Source organism: Leptonychotes weddellii, chromosome 11, assembly GCF_054177405.1.
Source record: "Leptonychotes weddellii isolate Sample4059 chromosome 11, ASM5417740v2, whole genome shotgun sequence".
Classification (NCBI taxonomy): domain Eukaryota; kingdom Metazoa; phylum Chordata; class Mammalia; order Carnivora; family Phocidae; genus Leptonychotes; species Leptonychotes weddellii.
The window spans coordinates 90,422,134-90,442,310 of NC_138379.1; the positions used below are offsets into that span (position 1 = coordinate 90,422,134).

General features: G+C 44.0%; 1 protein-coding gene and 2 long non-coding RNA genes across 7 annotated transcripts in view; 2 read left to right on the plus strand and 1 right to left on the minus strand.

Moving 5' to 3' along the window:
• Positions 1-10,604, plus strand: LOC145716330 (uncharacterized). The gene is made up of 3 exons (XR_014138947.1): positions 1-6,008; positions 7,533-7,657; positions 9,685-10,604. It is a non-coding gene; the product is annotated as an uncharacterized LOC145716330 (long non-coding RNA).
• Positions 8,132-20,177, minus strand: part of ACAT1 (acetyl-CoA acetyltransferase 1) — a 23,899-nt gene continuing 11,853 nt past the window's right edge. Inside the window, exons 1-11 of one of the 5 annotated variants that reach the window (XM_081799548.1) lie at positions 19,575-19,593; positions 18,301-18,418; positions 17,822-17,917; positions 17,286-17,386; positions 14,466-14,609; positions 13,653-13,803; positions 12,764-12,871; positions 11,639-11,752; positions 10,600-10,664; positions 8,860-9,017; positions 8,132-8,459 (exon numbers count right to left, since the gene is read on the minus strand). In XM_081799548.1, the coding sequence (XP_081655674.1) occupies positions 8,339-8,459; positions 8,860-9,017; positions 10,600-10,664; positions 11,639-11,752; positions 12,764-12,871; positions 13,653-13,803; positions 14,466-14,609; positions 17,286-17,386; positions 17,822-17,885 (1,026 nt within the window). In that variant the 5' untranslated portion in view covers positions 17,886-17,917; positions 18,301-18,418; positions 19,575-19,593 and the 3' untranslated portion in view covers positions 8,132-8,338. Of the gene's footprint in view, positions 8,460-8,859; positions 9,018-10,599; positions 10,665-11,638; positions 11,753-12,763; positions 12,872-13,652; positions 13,804-14,465; positions 14,610-17,285; positions 17,387-17,821; positions 17,918-18,300; positions 18,419-19,574; positions 19,594-20,177 lie in introns of those variants that run through there. The other 4 variants (XM_081799545.1, XM_081799544.1, XM_081799547.1 and 1 more) reach the window with 4 other exon arrangements.
• The window catches only part of LOC145716333 (uncharacterized), a 4,976-nt gene continuing 4,250 nt past the window's right edge, over positions 19,452-20,177 (plus strand). The window contains exon 1 of the long non-coding RNA XR_014138953.1: positions 19,452-19,728. This is a non-coding gene — a long non-coding RNA (uncharacterized LOC145716333). The remainder of the gene's footprint in view (positions 19,729-20,177) is intronic.

Sequence of the window (20,177 nt, forward strand, 5' to 3'; positions counted from 1 at the left end):
TCATTTTCTTGTTTCATTATTTTCTTGTATAATTTAATTACTTAGAATAAAGTAGCATGTTATCTTTTTTATTTTTTTGCTTAAAATTTATTTTTATTCTGGTAAAAAGATCAGTTGATATTTCTGTAAATCTTTCATGGATGCTTAAAAACAAATATTCTGTTTATAAAGATACTAGGTTTGATATTTAATTTTATATTTGCTTTTAACACATTTGTCATAAACCTTTACTTTCCTGTTACTATTATCTTGGCCATAGTTTTTGCCTCAATTGTTTTGGTATCATTGCTCAGGGCATAGTCTATAGCTGTCATTACTGCATTTTTTTCAGCTTTATTAAGATTGATGACTACAGTTGTTAAGATATCTAAAGTGTACATCACGAGTAGATCTACAATACATCGAGGAAACAATACGTCATGGAAGGATTCCTCCCATCAAGTTAATAAACATCCACCACCTCACATACTCCTCTTCTTGGCTGTGTGTGTGACGTATGAGTTCTCTCTCCGCACATTTCAATTCTGTAATACAGTATTTCCAACTGTAGTCACCACACGATACATTAGACCCTCAAATTTCATATCTTAGAGCTAAAATTTTGTACCCTTTTATAATCCCCCTATTTCCTTCACCACCACTCTCTGGGCCTCAGCCCCTAGCAACTACTTCCCTACTCTGTTTCTAGGAATTTGACTTTTCTTTTTTCTTTTTTTTTTCTTTAGATTCCATATATAAGTAATGATACCATGCAATATTTGTCTTTCTCTGTCTTATTTCACTAGGTATGATGCCCTCGAGATCCACCCATGTTGTTGCAAATGCAGAATGTCTTTCTCATGCCTGAATCATCCTCCACTGCGTACATTTACCACCGCTTCTTGTTCATTCATTGACTGCCACTTAGGTGTTCCTGTATCTTAGCTGCTGTGGATCGTGCTGAGAAGCTGCAGGGCACAGTGGAGAAGTCCACGTGTCTTTTCACTGCTTTTCATTTCCTTGGGGTATAGACACACATGCACACACGTATCCACAAGTAGGATGCCTGGGTCATATTTTTTCTGATTTTTCTTCTTGAATGTTTGAGGACCCTTCATACTGCTTTCCATAATGACTGCACCAGCATGTTCCCAGCAACAGGGCATGAGGGTTCTCCTTTCTCTGCATTCTTGCCACTGCTTTTGATGACAGCCATTCTAATAGGTGTGAGGTGGTATGTCGTCATTTTGATTCGCCTTTTCCAGATGACTGCTGACGTTGAGTAACCTTTTCATGGACCTGCAGGTCATTTATAGCTCTTCCTTGGGAAATGTGTATTCTTATCCTCTGCCCAATTTTTAGTTCGATTGTCTGGTTTTTTGCTATTGAGTTATGTGAGGTTTTGTTTTGTTTTTTTGACATTAACCACTTATCAGATAGATGGTTTGTAGATAATCTCTCCCATTCTATACATTGTCTTTTCTTTTTGCTGATGGTTTCTTTGGCTGTGCAGAAGCTTTTTAGTTTGATAAAGGCCCATTTATTTGCTTTTGATTTTGGTATCAAATTCAAAAAAACCATGGCCAAGGTCCATGTCAAGAAGGTCACTTCCTGTGTATTCTTCTAGAGCTTTATGGTTTCAGATCTTAAATTTCAGTTTTTAGTCCATTTGAGTTCATTTTTATATATGGGGTAAGATAGGGGTCTAGTTTCACTCTTTGGCATATAGCTGTCCAGTTTTCCCAATACCATTTATTGAAGAAACCGTCCTTCCCCATTTTATATTTTTGGCTCCTTTGTCCTAAATTAAATGATTATGTGTTGCACAGATTTATTTCTAGGCCCTCTATTCTATTGATCTGCATGTCTTTTATGCCAGTATTATACTGTTTTGATTACTATAACTTTGAGATCAGGAAGTGTGATTCCTCCAGCTTTGTTCCTCTCAAAATCGCTTTGGCTATTCAGGGTCTTTTGTAGTTCCATACAAATTTTAGAATTGTTTATTCTATTTCCATGGAAAATGTCATTGAAATTTTGATAAGGATTGCACTGAATCCATAGAACAGTATGGACATTTAAATAATACTAATTCTTCCTTCTTAATTTCATCAGCATGAGGTATCTTTCCATTTGGTTCTTAATAGTATCAGTATACAGGTCTTTCACCTCCCTGATTAAATTTATTACTAGATAACTTTATTCTTTTTTTTGATGAAATTGTAAATGGGATTATTTACTTAACGTCTCTGTTAGTAGATTGTTAGTGTATATAAATGCAGTTGACTTTTTTATACTGATCTTATGTCCTACAATTTTACCAAATTCATTTATTAGTTTTAACATTTTTTTTTTTGTCGAGTCTTTAGGGTGTTCTATATATCGTATTACATCATCTGCAAATAGAGGTAGTTTTATTTCTTTTCTGATTTGGATGCTTTTTATTTCTTTTCCTTGCCTAATTCTTTGGCTAGGACTTCCAGTTTATTGGTGAAAGTGGGCATTGTTGTCTTGTTCTTGATCTTAGGGGAAAAACTTTCAGCTTTTCAACCTTATTTTGTCAAATGCTTTTTCTCCATCTATAGAGATGATCATATGATTTTTACATTTTGTTAAATGATGTTATCACATTAATGTGCTGTAGAATTTGGTTTGCTAATCCTTGTTTAGGCTTTTTGTAGCTATGTTCATCAGGGATACTAGCCAGTAATTTTCTTTCTTGTAATGTCTTTGTCCAGTTTTGGTATCAGGGTAATGCTGTCCTCGTAAAATGGTTTTGGAAGTGTTCCCTCTTCTTCTGTTTATTTTTTAGATTATATTTATTTGAGAGCACTAGAGAGCACGCACAAGTGAGGGTTAGAGGGAGAGGGAGAAGCAAACTCCCGGCTGAGCAGGGAAGCCCATGTGGGGCTCAATCCCAGGACCCCAGGATCATGACCCAAGCTGAAGGTAGACACTTCACTGACTAAGCCACCCAGGCGCCCCCTCTTCTTCTGTTTAAATGTTTGATGGAATTAACCAGTGAAGCTGTCTCATCACACACTTCATTGTGTGAGGTTTTTGACTACTAATTCAATGTCCTTACTACTAATTGGTTTGTTCAGATATCCTGTTTCTTCATGATTCAATCTTGGTAGGTTGTATGTTTTCTAGAAATGTATCCATTTCTTCTGGGTTTTCCAATTTGTTGGTAATTCAGTGTAATCTCTTATTACCCTGTGTATTTGTGTAGTATTCATGTAAGGATTCCTCCTTCATTTATACTTTTGAGTTCTCTCATTTTTGTTCCAATTTTAGTATATGTGCTGCCAAAGCAAATTCTCTTATTTTCTTGGTTAAGTCTAGCTAATGGTTTTTCCGTTTTTGCCTTTAAATTAAAAAAAAAAAAAAATCAGCTCTTAACTCTATTGGTCTTTTCTATTGTCATTTTAGTCTCCATTTCTTTCCACTCTGATCTTTGTATTTCCTTCTTTTATTAATTTAGGGCTTGGTTTGTTCTTCCTTTTCTAGTTCCTCGAGGTGTAGTTAGTATGTTTATTTGAGATTGAGATCTTTCTTGATTCATAACGTGAGCATTTATCACTGTGAACATCCCTATTAGAATTGCTTTTGCTGCATCCCATAAGTTCTGGTATGTTGTACTTCCATTTTCACTTGTGTGCACATTTTTTTAAAAAAGATTTTTAAGTAACCTCTGTACCCAACACGGGGCTCAAACTCCCAACCCGGAAATCAAGGGTCACGTGCTCTGCTGACTGAGCGAGCCAGGTGCCCATGTCCATACTTAAGTGTATTTCTCTTTTGATTTCTTCTTGGACCCATTGATTATCAGTAGCATGTTTTTAACCTCCATTTGTGGTGAATTTTCCACTTTTTCTTCTTATAATTGATTTCTAGTTTTATACCACTGTTAAGTCACTGGATATGATTTCAAACACCTTAAAATTAGTAAGATTTCTTTTGTGGCCTAACCTGTGATCTATCTTGGATGGTATTCCATATGCCCTTGAGATGAATGTGTATTTCTGTTGTTGGATGGGATGTTCTGTAAATATCTAAGTCCATCTGGTCTGACATGTTGATTCAAGTCCAGTGTTTCCTTACTGATTGTCTGGATGATCTCTCCATTGTTGAAAGTGGAACACTGAAGTCTCCTACTCTTGCATTGTGCTCCTATGTTGGGTGTGTATATATTTAAAATTGTTTAACTTCCTCTTGGATTGCCCCCCACTTCTTTATATCTTATACAGTTTTTGTCTTAAAGTCTGTTTTGTCCAAAGCAAATACAGCTACCCTGCTTCCTTTGGCCTCCATACATGGAATGTCTTTTTCCAACCCTTCACTTTGAGTCAGTGTGTCCTTGAAGCTGAAGTGAATCTCTTGCAGGCAGCAAGAAATAAGCAAGACAGCTACTCTGTGTCTTTTGGTTGGAGAATTTAGTTCATTTGTATTTAAAGTTATTATTTAAAGGTATGGCCGTTTTGTTAATTGTTCTCTGGCTGTTTTGTAATTTCTTTGTTTCCTTCTTCATCTCTTGCTCTCTTCCTTTGTGATTCGATAATTTTTTGTGGTTGGCATCCTTAGATTCCTGTCTCTTTATCTTTTGTGTATCTACTATAGGTTTTTGTTTTGTGGTTACCATGAGCCTATATATAAGATACTTGTAACAGTCTAAGCTGTAACAACTAACTTCAAACGCATACAAAAACTACACTTTTACACTCCCCCACCACACTGGTTTTGATGTCACAATTTATATTGTTACCTTGAACACCCATTAAAAATTTTTGTAGTTAAACTTATTTTTAATATTTTTGTCTTTTAACCTTCATACTAGAGTTTTAATTTGCCCACCACCATTACAACATTAGAGTATTATGAGTTTGACCATGTATTTGTCTCTACCAGGGACACTTGAACTTTTAAATGTCTCCTTGTTACTAATTAGCATCCTTTCCTTTCAGGTTGAAGAAGTCCCTTTAACATTTCTTGTGAGACTGGCCTAGTGGTGATGAACTGCTTCAGCTCTTGCTTGTCCAGAAAACTCCCATTCAAACCTGAAGAACAACTTTGCTGGGTAAAGTATTGGTTGGCATTTTTTTTTTTTCCTTTCAGCACTTAGAATATATCCTGCCATTCTCTTCAGGCCTGCAGACTTTGCTGAAAACTCTACACTAGTCTTAAGGGGTTTCCCTTGTAGGTAACAAGTCATTTTTTCTCTTGCTGCTCCTAAGATTCTCTCCTTGGCTTTAGCTTTTGACAGTTTAATTATAATGTGTCTCAATGTGGGGCTGGGTGGATTCATCTTTTTTGGAACTCTCTGGGCTCCCTAGATCTGGATTTCTGTTTGCTTCCTCAGGTTAGGGAAGTGTTCAGCCATTATTTCTTTGAATAAGCTCTCTGCCCCTTTCTGTCTTCTCCTTCTGGGACCCCAGTAATGCAAATATTTGTCCACTTGATGTTATCACATACGTGCTTTAAGTTCCCTTCCTCTGTCTCCTTTTCTGATTGGATGAGATTCACCGTCCTGATTTCGTGGATCCTTTCTTCCACGTGGGAAAGTCTGACTCCTTCTTAAGTTTTCAGTTCAGTTACTGTATTCTTCAGCTCTGATTTCTCTTTGGTACTTTTCTATTTTCTTTTTTTAAATTCTCACCTTGTTTATATATTGTTCTCCTAACCCAGTGAGCATCTTTATGGCTGTTACTTGTCAGACAAATCACTTCTGTTTCATTAAGGTCTGGTTAAATTTGATCTTGTTCTTTTGTTGAGCACAAATCCCTGTTTCTTCATCTTCCTTGACTCACTTAGGTGGTTTCTACCCATTGACCTTGTGTGTGGGAGACGAACGTCTTCAGTCAGCCTGACCAGTCTTGGTTGTCTCTCAGTCTTCTGTGATCACCTCTGCTGCTTGTTGCTTTCCAGTGGCTCCCAGCACTTGAGGGTGTGCGAGGACGCGAGTGTCTGGGAGGGGAGGACTGCAGTCAGCACCTAGATGCAGGCGGGACTGTCCGGCAGCAGCTGACAAGGTATGTCGTTAGGCCTTTCCCAAGAGAAAGCAGACAACAGACTTTGTGGCCAGCAGCCTCTGCACTGGAGCCGGGGTGGGGGGAGGAGGGTTGCTCCTGCACCCGCTAATTGCTTCTTTGCTACAGTTCTTTGCAATCCAAGAGTGCAAGTCCTGTTGCCTGTCAAAGCCAGGTTACCCAGGGACTCAGGCTTTGGGTGGCAGCTACAAAAGGAAGAGCACCAGACATACATGCAAACTACTTTTAGAAGATACTTGTATCTGTAAGGAGTTCAAGGGAGAAGTCAGGGGTAGGGTCTGCTGGCTCCCCGGTCTCCGGGGAGGATCACCGTGCACTCCTAGATCTGTGCTAAATGCTTTTGCTCCGTAAAAACTACCACTTCCTTTTTCCTCTTTGTCTTCAGGTTCCCTAGAACTTTATTTTTAATGATCTTTTCTTTATAAAAGCATTCTTGTCCTGTTTCTGCCTTGACTACTAGTAATTTGTGATACATACTACCTTCTCTTTTTACTTGATAATGGAGTTTTTCAGCTTTTATCTTCTATAGTAATTTATTGTAGAACTTATTTTACATTCTACTGGCATTTGCCTTTAGTTAGCGCGTGTAATTTTTTTTACCCTGATTTTACTACATTCCCCTGCCTCTCCAGCCAGTCCTTTTAAACTTTAAATTTAAAAATTAAGAAAATTAAAAATTTTACATTCTTGAATTCTTAATTTTGATTCTTTCCATGTGCTGATAATAAACTTTGTCATTTTTGGAGGAAATAGTAGAGCATATTTTATAAGCTCTTGCATGCCCAGAAATTCCTAGTATCTTTGTTTCATTAAAAATATGTAGATGTTGGTCACTTGTCTTCTAGTATTTATTAAAACAAGGACTGAGGCTACCTATTTTTCCACCTAGATATTTTCTCCAGAATCTTAGTAGGGTTCTGTTAATTTTGCTAATGAAATAAGGCCTTCAGCGTTTTTCTATTATAATTAATCCTTGGGAGTACCACGTGGTTTTTTTGTTTTGGTGGGTTTTTTTTTTCCTTTTTAAGAAATACCATTTACTCCTGGTTCTATATTTTTCTTTTCCTCTCCCCGAACTGTCAGCAGGCTTTCCTCTGTCACTGACTTTGAGATGCAGTGTTACTTCTGCTTGTCTTCAGTGAAGTATTCTAATAGAGTTTGGGTTTTCTTTTCTTCGTGGGTCTTGGCCCCTCCTGTCAGAGTCAGGACGGAGGCCCACTGAGCACAGCTGCAACGGGGACTGCTTGGATCAGGCCGGCTCAGCTCCTGACCAGGCAGCTTGGCCCCAGACCTTGCAGTCTCCCTACTCCGGGCCTCAGTGTCCTTCTCTGCACCTGAGAGGAAATGATAGCACCGACCTTCTTGAGTTCTTGTGAGGATCAAAGGATTTAGTACATAGTGAGCCACAAATATTAGCTGTGATTACTATACAGATATATTTTTTTTAAGTATTCTGTCTGAATCTTAACATTTTTTTCCTTATATTGTCTTTTTGCTCCTTCTTAGGTGAGGATTCACAAGAATCATTTGCCAGGAGATTGTGTATATGTGACCTTTTCTGCCCCTTCCCTCTCCCACCGCTGTCTGTCTCAACCGGAAAAGGAGCGTCCCTTCGCGGAGCCACCGTTGAGGTGGGTGCACACAGCCCCTGCCCACAGTGTGCTGCTCTCCTCCCAGAAGAAATGCAGTTCCCAATACTTGGGCTGCATTTTCTCCTGCTTAAGAACAGAGTCTCTGCACCTGATAAATCCGTTCAGCTGAGCAGCTCCCTCTGCCCCAGCTGCTGTAGTTAGTAATCCAGAGGCCAAACCCCTGGGTTTTCTCAGACCTGCTACCCCCTCAAATCCTGCATGCTCACCTTGGGAGAGACTGTACCCCCTCTAGACCCGAGCACGCGGATCTATCCTGTTTCCAGCAACACTGTGCTCACTTCCACTCAGTTAGCTATCATGACGTTCATTTGACCTCGGACAATCCTCAAAATAGAAATGAGGATTTCTTCTGTAAAACGGGAGCCTCTACTCCTAAGTAACAGCGGCATACTGGTATTTCAAATAGTATGGCTTGATAAAAACTATTCTGAACTACTAAAGATTACAAAAGACTTAAAGCAGAAGAAAACATTTATTGATAATTTCAAAGGGATTGAGAGTTGATCTTGTTCTCTTATTGTAAAAATGTTAGAAAAAACAACAGAACCTGAAACAGATTGAGCATACAAGCTGACCCAGGGCGGTCAGTCACACTGAGGGCGGCAGACCTTCTGGCCACGTAGGACTGTTGCGATCGTTGCTTTAGACGATACGCGTTGCCTACAGCTTCTGGATCAGCAGGGCAGACGCTCCCCCTCCTCCATTGCAGATACTGGCGAGACCGTACTCCCCTTGCTTCAAGGCCTGAACCAAGTGAACAACAATCCTGGCTCCGGACATCCTAGGATTAAGAAGGCACTTGTGTTCTTTAACATAAATTACAGAATACCTGACCAAACCAAGTTTCCATTCCATATGCACTTGAAAAGTCTATTAGAGCATTTAACTCCTTCCCTTCAATGTGGGAGACGTGTTTCAAAAACGGTTACAGCTTTTTTTAAAGCCCGAGCATAGATTTTAATCTTAAAACACCACTAGTTTTCCGGCAACTGCCTGTGGCAGATCTGTGTTCAGTGTTAGATCCTATCAAAAATGGTGTTTGCCCTTCGAAGGACAGATGGGAAGGAAACCGGTTCGACCAGGAGTAATAGGAATGAGCACGAAGCGGTTAAGATTTAGACAAAACTACGAAGGCCGTTATGTTGCCATTAGCCTAGACAGAGTCATCTGACTTCACCTACCCAATCGGATGTCCCAGAGAAACCGCTCCTCCATTGATGTTCACCTTCTGGGGATCGAGGTCCAGCATTTTAATGTTTGCTAGCACAACCAGACTAAAGGCTTCGTTCACTTCCCACATCGTAATATCCTCTTTTTTCAGTCCTGCATCTTTAAGAACCTAAAATTTTTTAATGATCGATTAACAGTCAAAACTTATTTTCATTATTTTCTTGGAATTCTGCAGTTTGGGTTGCTATTTATTTCCCCTTGATGCAAGAGATACTTAAATATGGAGTTTCTTAGTTTTCAGGAGGAAGAGCTTTTTTATTTTCTGATTTTAATGTCTCACTGCACTGTAAGCAAAGAATTTTGTTTGCATTATTTCTATTTTGCAGCAATAGAAAGAACTAGATTTTCTTGAACGTTCTGTGGATACCTGAAAAGAACACATATTCTCTATTTGGGGGTTGTAACTTGATAGTCTTTCGATCTACTTTACTACATCGCTCAGTTGTAGACTATTGATCTGTCAAGTGAGAGAGGTCTGTTAGTTTCTACTATTAGTACAGTTGTTTTTCACTGCATCTCCTATAGTTTTTCCTTTATAAAAGCTGCTCTGGGGTTATATGGGCACAGACATTCTTAGCTATTGTATCTTCACTGCAAATTATCTAAATAGTTCATCAGCGGTGCAGGAAGGTGTGATGGTGCTAATAAATAATGGTTATGCTTATATTTTTATAAAATTCTGCTGTCCTTTTTCTTTAGAAATTGTTGTTGTTGTTGTGAGCAACAATAAAATTCATTGGAAACTCTTCCTCCCCTTTCCTCTCTTCCTCCAGCAGGCTCCACGTTTCAGGCTGTACAGCTCCTCCCGCACAAGACCCATGGGGCCCCTGCCCTGGCGCTCAGTCAAGCTGCGGTCAGGACTGGAGCTGTACCTTCAGAATCCAGAACTGCTTCTCACCCTCGCTCTCTAACGTGATGCATTCACTTTCAGAAGCTGTGTCATTCTGTTCCTTTCTGAGATCCGCCACCCCATCGTTTCTGATCCTTTCTTCCCATAATCCTCACTGATTTCTGCTCAGTCTGGGTGCTGGTCTCAGAAGTTCCCTCCCAGGGTGAAGCCCTCTCCTTCTGAAAAGGAGTATTTGCTGGAATCTTCTGAGATCCTTCAGCACCATCTCTTCCTGTGACCCCTTAGCAACTTCCCTTAGAGACAGTGATAGCTTGGAGTAAGACCAGCTCCCAGCAATTCCCTTTCAGAATGGAGACCTCTCCCAGTAGTGAATTATTTGAATTCTAGAACCAGTACCTTTATTATTTTTTCTTTGCCACGCCGACCTCCCACTTTGTGGTTACCATACCAGGTGTGAGTGAGCATCCTACTTAAAAATAATTACATAGTTTGTGTCTGTTCCACTGAAGCTCTAGTGTGTGGGTTGCTCAAACTGTTTTCAGAAGTTGGAAGATTTGGGGGCCCCCTTGGTGGCTCAGTCGGTTAAGCATCTGACTTCAGCTCAGGTCATGACTTGGGGGTCCTGGGATCGAGCCCCGCAGTAGGCTCCCCACTCAGTTGGGGAGCCCCTCTCTCCGCTCATGCTAATAAATCTTAAAAAAAAAAAAATAGCTTGGTTTCAAATCTTCCTATCTCTAGGCCTCCTCAGATGCATAACATTTAAAACCCAAACCCTGCAGCTTTGCTCTCAGCAGAACAGACGCTGATATGGTGGAGTACCGCTCCCTCACCAGGTTCTCACCTTAGGTACAGCATATGCAGGTGCAACTGGAAAATCAACAGGTTCAACAGCAGCATCAGCAAATGCTTTATTAAAAAAAAATAGGTCATTAAAATCTTTTTTACAAGTGACTCACATCTGTCATTAGATATAATATGCAAAACTGCAAGCTTCCTAACCCCAATAATATATGTTAATGCATTTGTTCCTTTTCTAAGATTCTAGGCTTTATAAAATTAGAGCCATCATCTAGGCCACTGACTTTCATTAAGTAGGGGGTTGGGGGATATCTGCCTCCAGGGACACTGGCATTAGCTAGAGGTCATTTAGGTATGCAGCAGCTAGGACGCCGCTTCCTGCAGCATCCGGGGGTAGAGGCTGAGGAGGCGACTGCACGGAGTAGCCTCAGGAACAAAGACTGACTTGCTGCAAAATCTCAGAAGTGCTGAGGTTAAGAAACCCAAGATCCCAGCTAAAAATGAAGGGGTGCCCGAATGGCTCGGGGGGTTAGTAAGGCATCTGACTTGGTTTCGGCTCAGGTCACCATCCCAAGGTAGTGGGATTGCGTGGGCTCTGTGCTCAGCGGGGAGTCTGCTTGTCCCTGTCCCCCTGCTCGTGATTCTAATAAATCTTTTAAAAAAAAAATAAGATGAAATCGTGAAGCCTTTTTATAAAGTAACAAAATATTTAACTCATTAACAAGGCAGATTTTACAGCTAAAAATATGTTTGAGCAGACCGAGGGTATGACAAGTCACATAGATAAATGCCAAAATACCTAGACTTCCTAGTTCTACACCCCTAATTTCATATTCTTTTTGAGCTGCGCGGTTACGTTGCCCCTTCGCGCCAGAACACGGACCTTCTGTTCTCCCGCCCATCAGAGGACGGGAAAGCATCTTAACGCTCACTCTTGTACAGAGTGAGTTACAGCGAGTCACTGAAGGGCGCCTATCTCAACCTCGCTGCCGCCTGCGGACGGAAGCCGCCGGCCCCAGCCGCGCCCGGAGCCCGGCGGCAGGCTGCGCGGGCCGGGAAGAAACCGCGCGGGCCGGGCCTACCTGCCACTCGGGCCAGCGGCGTCACGTTGAGCCTGCGGGCGGCGCCGGCGGTCATGAGCAGCGCAGCGGCCGCGCCGTCGTTGAGCGAGCTCGCGTTGGCGGCTGTGACTGTGCCTGGAAGAGGGGGGCAGGGGTCGCGCGGGGTCGCGGCACACCCCGCCCCGCGCGCCGCTGCCCCACGTCCGCCCGCTCCCGCAGGGCACCGCCCGGGCCGTACACCCCGCAGCCCTAACGCGACTCGGTGCCAGCGCCGCCCCGCGAGACGGCGGCGGGGGCAGCGGCCTCCGAGTCCTCCGAGGCTGGGCACCAGCTCCGTGGGGCCCCTTCCCGCGGCCCGGCACTGTGTCCAAACCTGCTGCTGCTGCTCCACAACCCCTTGACGTTTAACGTCAAGGACACTTAAAAATCGCGGAGCTGTGCATTTTAAATCTTACGGTATGTAAACTATGTCAGTTAAGCTTTTCTAAAAATTGCAACCAAGACCCTATAGTACTGCAGCTAAAAATATAAAACATAAAAATACACTTCTGCAATACAAATGTGATATGGTGCTTTAAAAAAGACTGATCCGTCCCTATAGTTGGTACTGAGAAATTTGAATCAGGAAAGGCGGAAACTTTAGATTATCATCACCAGTAAATCTGCCAATTTTAAAAGCAGAACGGACCACCTCAAGGATTTCAAAAGCATTATCTGAGAACACTGGAATCCCATTTATGGTAGCATTCAGTAGTTACTACTTCCATGCCAGGCGCTGGAAATAAAACAGTGAACAACACTGCTGTCAACTTCATCCTCAAGAATCTTACCGGTATTTAACATATAAACACCTTTCATTTCAGAATAAGCTTTCAAAATGAATTACATATGAAAAACTGGATTCTACACTCATTCTACAATCTCTTCCCTAGGATTTCTATATTGAAGGTATTCGCTGTTACGCAATTTTAAATATTTTTTTGGATAAATATACTTTGTTAATTTCACATGAGCCTGACCTATTGAAAATGTTAAATAACATCTAGATGTTTTCTAGAATTACTTTTCTAAAATCCTGAGGCAGTGCCAAGACTAGAGATGAAGTTTACCTCCACTTTTTGCCATGCTTCATTTCTTCATACTAACCGTTTTCTTTCTGGAAAACTGTCTTCAGCTTTGGAACTTTGCTAAAGTCAACACGTTTATATTCTTCATCTTCTTTCACCAGTACATCTGGTTTACCTACAACACAGTCTTTCATCACCAGTCAGGACAACAGTGAGTCACTGAGTAAGACACAGCAAGTGTCCCTCCCGTGCGGGGCCTGCACACCTTGCACCATCCCGAGTCAACCCTACGCGAGAATCCGCCACCTATCATCTCTGTTAGTCACTTAAAGAGTTTACTAAGTAGTTCAACACAGTTTAAATCTTTGATTCGGCCACATCCCATTCTCTCCTCTCCCCCTTTTTAGATCCCATCCACTCTCCTGACCGCAGGCGTGGACAAGCTCTAGTAATTCTACCATTCTGAGCCTCATCGTCATTTCTCAGCGGAAATGGAACCTAAGCCAATTCAACCAGTCTTCGCTTTGGGTTCTGCCCGAGTGGGTGAGGACAGCTCCCTGCTCTGTGACTGAGAGCCGTCAGGGGGACCCCAGAGACGGAGCTGGGACGAAAGCGCGCAGCACTCAGCACCAGGTCGCGCGCCCGGAGCTCCCAGAGCTGCTGCTTGCTGCCGTGTGGCCTTCCTCACCTCCAGGGCTAATAAACCGTCTGTCACTGATATTAGAAAGATTTCTAATAAACACATTTCTCAAATTGGAAACATTCTTCTTAGTGGCATTTGCAGTTGAGTTGGAAGCGGATATGAAATTGGGTTGAATTAAATTCTCTCTAAGCTGGCAGCATTCCCCTCTATTAACCATAAGCAAAAGTATCTGTGTCCTCAGCTGAACGAAGATAAAAATGAATGAATTTAAAGCAAAATTTTTTAGCAACCGTGAAAAATCTATTTTGGAATATCATCCCTCTACCTTTTACTGTAATTGTGACAGGGATAACTTCATTTCCAAATTTTCCTGCTTCCCACGCTGCTTTACTCCTGGTGTAGGAGTTAATTGCGTATGTGTCCTGTTCTTCTCGTGCAATGTTCATCTTCTTCGCAGTATTCTCAGCACAGTTCCCCTGATAAAAGTTGGAATTCTTAAACGAGGAATTTGCTTTGCATAACTTACAAAATATCTATTAACTTGCATAACAAAATAGTGGTTAGCCATTAAATTTAGTTTCTTAAAATACACCTCTTTCTGTACTAGGTCATTTTTCACTCATGTCTCATCTTTAGATACTTCAATGAGCCCAGAAGTTGCTATTTCAAAGGCAAATAATTAAATAGTTAAGGAATCCATTACCAGAAGCCAGAAAACGACCTATTCCAGTGTGGGGCAGTTTATTCAACAACTGAGTCAAACTGATGTAGGGAGCAAAGAAATATTTTCCTGAAATGAATGGCTGAAATCAACATTTATAGAGCCCATCCTTCAGTTACTAAAATACACATAATTTTAAAAAATCAAACAGTATTGTATACTCAATGGTATTTTTCCTTAAAAATCCAGAATTACCGGGGCGCCTAGCTGGCTCAGTCGTTAAGCGTCTGCCTTCAGCTCAGGTCATGATCCCAGGGTCCTGGGATCGAGCCCCGCATCGGGCTCCTTGCTCAGCGGGAAGCCTGCTTCTCCCTCTCCCTCTCCCACTCCCCCTGCTTGTGTTCCCTCTCTCGCTGTCTCTCTCGCTGTCAAATAAATAAATAAAATCTTTAAAAAAAAACAAAAATCAAGAATTACCATATGGATTTTATTGTAGACATCAGTTAGCCCATCTTTCACAATCAAATCTTCAAGCTTGACGCCACCATATGGCGTTGCCCCTCTGTTCATGACGTAGGGAACATTGGACATGCTCTCCATCCCACCTGCCACCATCACATCCTGCTCAGCAACAAAAACAATGTCAACTTAAACAGGACCTACAACCCAGTACACGCACCACACAGCAACCACAAACAAGTTTCCGTGGACTTCATTAGGCCGCTACACAGCGAACACAGGAAGTACCCACTTTGACCAGGATGAAAAGAAACGGTCTGAAATGTGTCACGATAATTAAGAATCAGGTATTTATAAGAATGCCAGGATCCTTCATGGAAGACCGACCCTCTTGTGAAATTCTTCTAACCCTTCACTGCACTCAACACTGCTTTATGTCATGTCTTCTAAAAGATGACAACCTGTTCGCAGAAATAATCCTACTTCTTGGACTGAGATCCTCCTGATCAGCTTTTCCCAGACGGCTGTGATAACCTTCTATGGGATCCTCGGACACGCATCCTCGCTTCCACCCCGGAGGCGTCGACATGCACCCTGGTCACCTTGGGTAGAATGAGACTCCTCGGCCCTTCTTCCCGAAGGCTTCTCTCTCCCTTTCGGGTCAGGTCACCCGCACCTGCTGCAAGGTCTTCACAGACCTCGTGCTCACACACCCCTGCGCACTCTGCCCCACCCGCCAACCTGTGAAACACCGGTACTTCCTTTCAAACTACTCAAGACATGGCCATGTCGCACCTTCCCTGACCACCTGTGCCTTCTTGGAAGCCGCCCGTCCTTCTTTTTTGTTCCCCAGCTACTGGCTCAGGCGTTTATTAGTGCCACTGCCCTGAACTACAGCTTTATCTGCAGGGCCCATCTTCATCTTCACCAAACGCAGCTTCTTGCAAGGCCAGAAACCTTGTTCCATCTACTAATGAATATTAATCCACCTGTCAGTACAAACCAACAAAAGAAATCTGTTTGCATATAAGGGCTAATTTAAAAAAAATAGTTTAATATAAAACATTAATGTAAGCATTAAAGCCACAGCCTTTAACCAGGAGTAAAGACAAACACAAGTTCCAGACCAAAGAAACCTAAATATTTTTCTGGTTCTGAAATCAAGAGATTCTCAATTAGTTCTCAGGTATGTTCTAATCCGTTAGCCTAAAATACTAAATATTCCCTGAGGATGATGCCAATAATTAGTGACAGAAAAGAAAGTATCAATTATTCTTCAATACAAGATAAAAATGGCCACTTTCCAAAATATTTCAAAATACTTTGATAATTCAAAATATTTACTCCTAGTATTCCTTTAAGTCAGGTAATTGTACACATGCACAAATAATACCAGCGGAAAGCATTTCAGTGTAGTGCACACAGCATTTGCTGGAGAATCGCAATAAACCCACTGAGACAAAACTTTCCTCCTCAGTTTTCCAGCATGTAAACAATCTCCCCCAATTTCCACTCACTGCTCCGACAAGGGCTTAGTGACACCCCGTGTTGGTGTTACCCTCTGCACGAGCGAGCTCCCAACATTTGCAAAGTGTGCAACTGGGTACCACATTAATGGAAAGCATTTGAAAATATCCTCTGAAAATCTTCTGACTCAAATTCTCCTCTTAGTAATTTTACTAAGAGACCAATTTGTCCATGACGAGATTTTTAACATTCTGTCCACGGGGCTCCAGCGACCGTCACGGAGCAGGTGCGCAGCTCGCGGGGCAGGAGGAGGATTCACGCTCGTCTGGCTGCAGACTTGCTGTTCTTACCACCACACTGCGCCCCCTCCGAGGCGTCGTTCAAGGATTGAGGAGGGTTTACCAAGATGCACGAGCGGAGCTACGCTTGGCCGCACTGCGTGAGATACTGAAGAAGGGGAGACACCGTACGTGTCCTTTCAATAAGGGCCTGGAAAACACGCTATGGCTATTCAGCTCAGAACACTACTTATAATAAAGTATCGGACACGTCAGCTCGACAGCACTCTATCCTTTTTTCCTCTTTGCCTTTCAACTGGAAACAAAGCCGGGGGGGCAAGAGCAATGGCAGACTAACCGTGTAAGCCATCGTTCACAGTCACCTCACAGAAGGCCCTCCTGTGTCATGCCCCGAGAGGCCGGAAGGCACTAGATGGGGACAAAGACACCCGCTTTCTAATTTCAACCATGTAACTTTGTTGGCCATGTCTCCACCCACTCGTCTCAAGCGCGAAAGGAAGGGCTTGGACCTGACCAACTCTCAGGTCCGTGGACCCGGGTCTGCTCTCCTCACGCCACAGCCTGGGCGTGCTGAGCGGCCACCTCCTGCGCGAGCTCAGGTAAGGACAAGACGGAACCAGCCCAGCCAGCAGAGAGCACGACTGAACAAAGGAGCGGGGCTACGGAGGAGCCACAGATCCGTCCTCAAGTCCGGGCTCTGTCAGTGACTGGATTCCCAAGGTCAGCACCTTCTGCTCATCCACCATGAAAACCCTCCTTATTCTGGCAAATACAACATTTTTCGTGTGTTGAGTCTCCCAGAATAAGACCAAGTAAAGGTCACCTGAAGACCAAAACCTCTTCGCTGAAAACTAATTTCTAACACAAGACACTCAAGCTACTATCTGAGCCCCCGCTTCAGTTGGAATAAAGCAAAGCCAGACACTCCGGAGCCTCGGGAACAACCCAGCTACCAACACTGACGAGAAAGAACCTCACTTCGAAAGCACAAATGCGCTTCGATTTCCAGTGTACTGTCTTTTAACACTGCGTATTATTTGAGTTATAAAATGGAAAAGAAGGTGCTTCTTACCTGATGCCCACACATAAGACTCTGAGAGGCCATCATGATGGCTTTCATGCCTGAGGCACAAACTTTATTTACAGTGGTGCACGGAGTAGAAACAGGTAAGCCTAAAACCAATACAAACAAGTCCTACTTTTAAAAAGCGAAGATACGGGACGCCTGGGTGGCTCAGTCGTTAAGCGTCTGCCTTCGGCTCAGGTCATGACCCCGGGGTCCTGGGATCGAGCCCCGCATCGGGCTCCCTGCTCGGTGGGAAGCCTGCTTCTCCCTCTCCCACTCCCCCTGCTTGTGTTCCCTCTCTCGCTGTGTCTCTCTCTGTCAAATAAATAAATAAAATCTTTAAAAAAATAAAAAGCGAAGATACCCTTCAAACACACCTGTAGAATTTAAATTCATACAACAGGGCACGTGAAACCTCTAACCTGCAACAGCATCACTCCTGCCATTAGAGTATGCATTTAACATTGTATTTAAGCTGAAATGGCCTCCACCCTGCTCCACCAAACATTTGAAGTATAAAAGCAAACACGGATTCCCAGTACCTGCGCCCAGGGCTGCTTGCCTTGCTGGGGCTTGTCCTTCACCCCCTTGCAGAACGTTCCCCATGTACACCTCCTTCACTTCTTCTTTTGGAATCCCTATTTTTACAAAAACAAAACAAGCATTTCCATATTTTAGTCAATTTAAATATAATTAGTGGTTACCTACTAAGGTACATGATATTACACAGCAGGAACTGTTTCTTCTTCTTGTCAGCTCTGAGTTTCATCCTAAATGTAGTCCAAGGATTTCTTTACAAGGGAATTTAGAAAGGCAGGCACTGAGCGTTTCTAAGTGTTATGTATACAGTAAGTGCAAAATAAGTATTTGCTCCACTGAATCACTGCCCCCCTCTACACAAAAAGCAAAGCAACCGGGTCACCTGGCTGGCTCAGTCGGCAGAGTACATTCAAGCCCCACGTGGGGCACAGAGCTTACTTCAAAAAAAACAAAAAACCCAGAAAACCAAGTAGCGACTGACCTGCCTTTTCCACGGCTCCCTGAATTGCAATGGAACCGAGCTTAGTGGCCGGCAGGGAGGCAAGGCTGCCTAGAAAGGATCCAATGGGCGTTCTTGCAGCACTCACTATGACCACTTCCTGGCGAGACAGAGGTGGTAAAATGTGTCCATGTAAATACTTGATCCAAACCTTCTTTCATGAAAGAAACAGAATTCGGAGATGCGCAGTCATCCCAGCCTCAGTCCCCAGCCTCAGTCCCCCAGCCTCAGTCCTCAGCCTCAGTCCCCCAGCCTCAGTCCCCAGCCTCAGTCCCCCAGCCTCAGTCCCCAGCCTCAGTCCCCCAGCCTCAGTTCCCAGCCTCAGTCCCCAGCCTCAGTCCCTCAGCCTGCTCCCCAGGGAAGACGCTGCGGACACAGCTGCGCCCTGGGCTGTCTGCTCCACCCGCCTCCATCCTGGACACCCTGCTCCACACTGCACACCCTGCTCACCCTGCTCCACACTGCACACCCTGCTCCACCCTGCACACCCTGCTCACCCTGCTCCACCCTGCTCACCCTGCTCCACCCTGCACACCCTGCTCCACCTGCTCCACCCTGCACACCCTGCTCACCCTGCTCCACCCTGCTCCACCCTGCACACCCTGCTCCACCCTGCACACCCTGCTCACCCTGCACACCCTGCTCACCCTCCTCCACCCTGCACACCCTGCTCCACCCTGCACACCCTGCTCACCCCGCACACCCTCCTCCACCCTGCACACCCTGCTCCACCCTGCACACCCTGCTCCACCCTGCACACCCTGCTCACCCTGCACACCCTGCTCACCCTGCACACCCTCCTCCACTCTGCACACCCTCCTCCACCCTGCACACCCTGCTCACCCCGCACACCCTTCTCCACCCTGCACACCCTGCTCACCCTGCTCCATCCTTCACACCCTGCTCACCCTGTACACCCTGCTCCACCCTGCACACCCTGCTTTACCCTGCACACCCTGCTCCACCCTGCACACCCACTCTGCTCCACACGCCTCCACCCTGCTCACCCTGCTCATCCTCCACCCTGCACACCCTGCACACCCTCCTCCACCCTGCTCCACCCTGCACACCCTGCTCACCCTGCTCCATCCTGCACACCCTGCACACCCTCCTCCACCCTGCTCCACCCTGCACACCCGTTAGGCTCCATGAGAGATACGCAGCAGGAACTCAGCAAACAGCACGCTGTAACCACATACTGTAATGAGAGCTACGTGAATGGGGCCTCTCGGGGTATCTCCGGGGACGGGACTCACCCTATGATGAGGACGATGCGAGATGACAAAATGCGTCCGTGACAAGATGAAGGGAGTGAACGACAGGGGCTTTGGGTTACTACTGACTTTCTGAGCAGGCCAGGAGGCTCATCTCCTTCCAGACAGAGGCCGACCACAGCCAAGTGGAACCGCGGTAAGGGGGACCATTTTATTATCTAAAACACAGACTTTATTTTTTTATTTTTTTTTTTAAAGATTGGGGACGCCTGGGTGGCTCAGTTAGTTAAGCGGCTGCCTTCGGCTCAGGTCATGATCCCAGGGTCCTGGGATCGAGCCCCGCATCGGGCTCCCTGCTTGGCGGGAAGCCTGCTTCTCCCCCTCCCACTCCCCCTGCTTCTGTTCCCTCTCTCGCTGTTTCTGTCAAATAAATAAATAAAATCTTAAAAAAAAAAAAGATTGTATTTATATATTTGAGAGAGAGCACACAAGTGGGCGGAGGGACAGAGGAGAGAAGCAGACTCCCCACTGAGCAGGGAGCCTGATGTGGGGCTCAATCCCATCCTGACCTGAGCTGAAGGCAGATGCTTAACTGACTGAGCCACCCAGGTGCCCTAGACAGACTTATTTATGAATGACTATTTA